This window comes from Vigna umbellata, chromosome 1 (genome assembly GCF_029865625.1).
Source record: "Vigna umbellata cultivar VRB3 chromosome 1, Vumbellata_1.0, whole genome shotgun sequence".
NCBI lineage: Eukaryota > Viridiplantae > Streptophyta > Magnoliopsida > Fabales > Fabaceae > Vigna > Vigna umbellata.
Window position 1 is genome coordinate 80275806 of NC_142165.1, and position 6000 is coordinate 80281805.

The window sequence follows — 6000 nt, forward strand, 5'->3', positions numbered from 1 at the left end:
TTTTATGCAATCAAATCTTGAACTTTTGAGCTCGAATTCGAATATATCTTATGTCCCTAATAGGCTAAAATCTACTTATTTTCTTTTGAAAGTAACACTCACTTTACATCTCTAAGGAGTTAAAAATGAGTAGTAAAGTTGCAAGCTTAAACTTATTCTATTTGAAAATATTATTTAATATTATTATTAATGAATAAGTAAATTAAGTTTGACTATTTTAATTAAAATCGCTAATTTATCCTATATTAAGACAAACGAGATAGATACAATATATTCATCTTTTCATATTTTAAGGATTTTCATTCTTAAGAAAAATTCTTTTCTCAACTATCTTTTCTCCCTTTCATTACTATTTTGTCTAAAGAATTTCTTACTAAAACATCTTAATGAAGATGTGTGGTTAAATCACTGAATTGATCCAAGATTCTAAGAATTACAATAAAATGCATAGGATTTTCCTACACTGTTTTTTTTATATATATATATATACTTGGATTGTTCTTCAATAAAAGGCTTGAATTAATGGAAGAAGTTCTTCTCCTTTTAGGCTTGAAAAACTAGCTATTATGAGAGGTGACCTCGCTCTTTCTCTTTTTTAGCTCAATGTATATAACATATAATCAAACATATCACGGACTCAACCAACTTAGATATTGTCTTTGTGATGTTATGTCATAATTAAAACAAAAGTTTGAATTCAACAATCTGTCCTTTTCTGTACGATAACAGACATTTTGAACAAATTTTACTTTCTCAGCATTTTGTAGTTTCAGAAATTATACTCCCCAGAACTTTATGTATTTCTAGAAGATTTCCCAGAACCTAATTCAAATTTAATTATTCCAATTGATATCCGTCAAATACAAGTTCAATTTCTCGTACAAACTTCTAGTCCCATGACAATTAAGAACACAATTCACCATAATGGATAAAAGACACCATTTATTCAATGAATCAGAAGAGGAGATCAAAGATGTGTTCTTCCAGCGGTTACAGTGTATATTAGTCCAATTCAATGTTTTTAACAGAGCTTGCTTTAGAACAAATCAGCATGCTAGATTTTGTTGTGGATACAAAGTGACGTGCAAGAAACACTTTTATTGACATTGTATGGTACGCCCACATATTCTTTCTTTCTTAATAACAACAGATAACCCCGTGTGCTGCAACAATAAAATTTGAAATTCACATTCTAAATACACCATATTTTGTTTTTTCAATGGCAAGGTTAGGGGAGGCAGAGATGCAGAGACCAATGACTTTTCTTGTATCCGCTGGATCAATGATTCCATCGTCCCATAGCCGTGCTGTTGAGTAATAAGGACTTGCTTCTTTCTCATAAGCCTCCACCACTTTCGCTTTGAACTTTTCCTCTTCTTCCTTATTCCACTGCTTTACAATTATGATGCGCATTAAGACAACCTAAGACAGATGAGAAAACCACAAATATGTTATCAAGAACTGAAACATATTTTACCTGAATTCCTTGCTTTTTCTTGTTGCCTTTCTCTATTTGAGACAGTACACCAGCAGCCTGAACCATGGCCACATTCCATAGGCATTAATTAAAACCCCCACAAACCAGATGAGTAACAACTAATGATCAACCAAATTTTCAAATCCAGTTTGATTTAGAAGGCAAAAAAAATGCAAAACTAGCTACATAATTATTTATCTCACAAAGTACAGAACAATAACCATGCAGAGCGAAGTCCTGGATCAACCAACGCCAACAATTTATTATAAAGAATCATAACTCATGGGGGTCACGAGAAATATGCTACCTGAGCACCACCCATCACAGATATTCTAGCATTAGGCCAAAGGAACAAGAAATTTGGACTATAGGCACGACCACACATTGCATAATTTCCTGCACCGAAGCTTCCTCCAACCATTATAGTGACTTTTGGTACCTACAGGTATTTATTTGAGGATAAAAAATATCATTTGTCTTTGAAAAATATCTCTCATGCTTTCATATGTTGCTTTCACCTACATTCCAACTGCCAAGACATTTATAATTACACGTAATAAACTTACTAGTATAGAATAAATTTTATAGCATGTAAATAGATGGCTGGAACCCACAAACCTTTGCACAAGAAACAGCCATAACCATTTTTGCTCCAGACTTTGCTATGCCATTTGCCTCAGATCTTGAGCCAACCTGCCAAATAGACATGTACTACGGTTTCATAACTCTATTGTTTAGAGAAATAATACTTTCCTTCATCATTTTACAAGGAAAAGGGAGAAAAAAACTAACAGTAAATACTTTCCTTCATCATTTTACAGTCTCCAAACAACAAAATATAATTAGACAAAAGAAGATGGATGACATGGAGTATTTGACATCCATACCATAACCGAGATACCCACAGACGTACCACCATTTGATAAAGAATAGTACCAGTTAAAAATACACGATATCCATCAACAAAAATGTTTGAGACAAAACAGGACTATAATTAAAGTAAAAATTAAAAGGTATGATGAATCAATACGGCTCTTTTAGATCTTATTGGCATTCTCAAACTCATTATATTTCTATTAATCTCAATTGACAATTCTTAATCTCTCCTGACTATTACAGTCATTAATCCCTCTGTATTTCCTAAATCTACACATGATTATATTTCTATTGAATTACAATTAATGACTCTCAAACTCTTCTGACTAATTTGTTCAGTCACTGATCCCTATGTATTTCCTAAATGAGAACATATTATTATTTCATTGAATTTCAATATATGATTATCAAGCCCACATGACTTTAATCCCTGATTGCTTATTGATATACAGCTCATTTATTTGTGAATCACAGAGCACATTAGATAATTCTTTGCCTTTGAATAAGTAAACAATGGGTATGACTGAAGGAAAAAGGAATCAATCTATTTAGAAATCAAAATACAACGACAAAAGCATAGTGGAGAAACTAAATAAATTACTTCAATTCATACCATGAATCCAGTGATGTTCTGAAGGAAGACCAAGGGAATGTTACGTTGAGTGCATAATTCAATGAAATGGGCCCCTTTCAGTGCAGATTCGTTGAATAAAATCCCGTTGTTTCCAATAATTCCAACAGGCTGTCCGAAAATCCTAGCAAATCCCGTTACAAGTGTCTGCAAAAAGATTTCAATATGCAAAGTGAATTGCAACTTTTCCTGTAAGTATATTATTTAAAATGTTTATCCAAAACAAAACCTTATTGTCAAATCAGCAACAAATAAGTGTGTGACAAACCATCAAAGGTAAGGGCACCGAGAAAAAAAAAAGACAGTACAATAGCAACTCATGCATACTAGGATAATGATTAAACTGATAAAAAGTAAAGTGGATATGTCCTCACAGTGCCATACAATTTCTTGAATTCATCAAATTCACTTCCATCAACAATTCGATCAATAACTGATCGGATATCAAACTGTTTCTTAAGATCAGTGGGAGCAATAGAACGAAGTTCATTGACATCATACAACGGCTCTTTATATTCATAGTTTATATTTTGCAATCCATTTGCCAAGGGATCTTTCCCAGCCATATGCAAATTCTTAATTATATTCCTCCCAAGCGCAAGTGCATGGAGTTCATCTACAAGAGACGAAACATGTACAAAGTCACTAATAGGAACTAAGTTAATGTTGGTTCATTTACAAGAAACGAAAAATGTACAAAGTGACTAACAGGAACTAAGTTAATGTCAATAGTTATCGCATTTTCTATACACTCATGTGCATAAGAGAAAGCAGTCACAGCATATACCTTGAGCAAAATAATCAGAAACACCGGACGTCTTGCAGTGCACAGTAGCACCTCCCAGATCCTCTGCCGATACTTCTTCACCAGTAGCAGCCTACAAATTTATTTAGGGTTATTTTTAGTCATAAACACGTAGAAAATACATTACACAAACATGAGCAATCAAATATGTTTTTGGTGATTGAAAATATCACCAGTTTTGGTTTCAGTCATGCTAAATTTATATTCACTTCAACCCAACATTTGTCAAAATTGATACGTTTTTAGTCTCTTACAAGTCACTAGGGACTAAAAGTATGTTATTTCCATAAAATGAAAAGAACTAAAATAGCTAGAGCAGTAATATTTTCAATGATTAAAAGCATATTTAGCTCAAATGTTAAAACTTTAAAGATTTTAAAAGTAAAAAACAAAGAAACAGCAAGAGACTTGGAGAACTACAATAGCTAGAGCAGACCTTAACAAGAGGTGGCCCTGCTAAAAAAATGGTGCCGTTACCCTTGACCATCACACTTTCATCAGCCATTGCCGGTATATATGCCCCACCGGCAGTGCAAGAGCCCAATACCAATGCAATTTGAGGAATTCCTTCAGCAGACATTAAAGCCTGATTGTAGAATATTCTACCAAAGTTTTCTTTGTCTGGAAACACTTCAGCTTGCTTGGGAAGAAAAGCTCCTCCACTGTCAACAAGATATACACAGGGCAATTTGCACTGAGCAGCAATCTCCTGTGCCCTGAGGTGCTTCTTAACAGTAATGGGATAGTAAGTCCCTCCCTTCACAGTGGGATCATTGGCCACAAACATACACAGTCGCCCATGCACAGGACCTATCCCAGTAACAACCCCTCCAGAAGGCAAGGGCTCTTCATACAAGTCATGTCCTGCCAGCTTTATCACTCAAAAGTTAAAAACTTTTGTTGTCAAACCCATTTCTCACAATTACCACCCATTTGAAAGCCTTAACCTAGCAAACAATCAAGATATGCCTACCATCTTAAACTAACCAGCTTTCCACAAATCCAAATGAATAAAGCAAACGGATCATAAAGAGAAAAACACACAAATTAAGAATGTGATGGCTTAGAAAAAGAGAAATGAAAAATATAAAACAGAAGACATAATAATTATTACGATTGAAAAAAACAAGTAAATGTTTTTAATACACGAGTAATCTTAGCTTTAATCTTTTAAATAGAAAATTGGTTTTTTGTTTCTCTCCCAATAGTTAGACACTAATCTTTTGAATACAAAATCTCACTTTTAGAGGCAATACCAAAATCATACTATCCGTGGTAAAAATAAATAAATGTAAGCTTTGTTTTTATATAATTATAATTAAGTAATGATAAAATTATTTTGAAATATTATACGATATAAAATTGAAAATATAAAGAATTAAAATGAATTAGTGATATTCACAGGACAGCAAAGGCCGTGCATAGAGTTGGACTGAATGAAACAATAAGAAAAAGAAATGTTTTAATTTATCTAAGTGGCCATGATGAATTTGATCCCAAATTTTAAATAAATCTCTTATAACCTAAAAAATTCTGATAAATTTTTGGAGAAGGGGAATAAATCTCATGTTCATTAAGTCAAGTTTAAAACCAAATTAATGGATAGAAAGAAAAAAGGACTTGAACACGTTTAATTAAAATTATAGACACTAAAATGTAGTTTCATAAAAATTAAAAAAGTCTAATTAACAGATAATCATAATTTAATATACCAATTACCAATATTCCTCAAATGACAACCAAAAAAAAAAAAAACCTGTGAAAGCTCGAGGAAGGAAGAGCCAGGATCAAGAAGGCGATCGATTCTTTCGCGGGGAAGAAATTTATTCCTGCTCCTGTTCCTCTTCACAGCCTCGGGTCCTCCACCGGCAAGAGCCTTCTGAACGTTGGATTGCAGTTGCGCAAGTAACTCCTCCATGGCCCCACCATTAGTAATGGTTGTTGCTGTTGCTGCTGCCAAGTTCAACCACCTTCTTCCCGATCCTCCCAACAAATTGGCCTTTCTTCCGATTAACCCAAACATCCCTTATCTTCTGCGAATCAATAATGCGACTATTCTCTCTCTCTCTCTATGGCTACACCTGTGTTGTGCTGTGTTTATCCATTCTCTTCAGTTGCTACAATTGTATATTATAAATACGCGCATACTTTCATGTCGCCATTGGATAATCACGCCACGTCCTTCCACTGTAAGTAAGAACAAGAATTTGT

At 33.7% G+C, this 6000-nt stretch overlaps 1 protein-coding gene across 2 annotated transcripts; it reads right to left on the reverse strand.

The window, feature by feature from the left end:
* Positions 1-1078: 1078 nt before the first annotated feature.
* Positions 1079-6000, reverse strand: LOC124822008 (methylcrotonoyl-CoA carboxylase beta chain, mitochondrial). Of its 2 annotated transcripts, none has more exons than XM_047293960.2 (9): positions 5546-6000; positions 4226-4660; positions 3772-3862; positions 3359-3600; positions 2967-3131; positions 2096-2170; positions 1785-1916; positions 1478-1534; positions 1079-1392 (listed from the first exon to the last, which is right to left on the reverse strand). In XM_047293960.2, exons 1-9 carry the CDS (start codon positions 5810-5812, stop codon positions 1186-1188), a joined length of 1671 nt encoding a protein of 556 aa, XP_047149916.1. In that variant the 5' UTR covers positions 5813-6000; the 3' UTR covers positions 1079-1185. The 2 variants fall into 2 exon arrangements, with proteins under 2 accessions (XP_047149916.1, XP_047149918.1); XM_047293962.2 differs by having other exon boundaries at positions 1079-1389; positions 5546-5988.

Coding starts and splice junctions, on each gene's coding strand:
- LOC124822008 (XM_047293960.2), bottom strand. CDS start 5,812: ATGTTTGGGTTAATCGGAAGAAAGGCCAATTTGTTGGGAGGATCGGGA. Junction 2,171..2,966: donor AGAACATCACTGGATTCATG/GTATGAATTGAA, acceptor TCTATTTGGCAG/GTTGGCTCAAGATCTGAGGC. Junction 1,393..1,477: donor AGAAAAAGCAAGGAATTCAG/GTAAAATATGTT, acceptor ATAATTGTAAAG/CAGTGGAATAAGGAAGAAGA.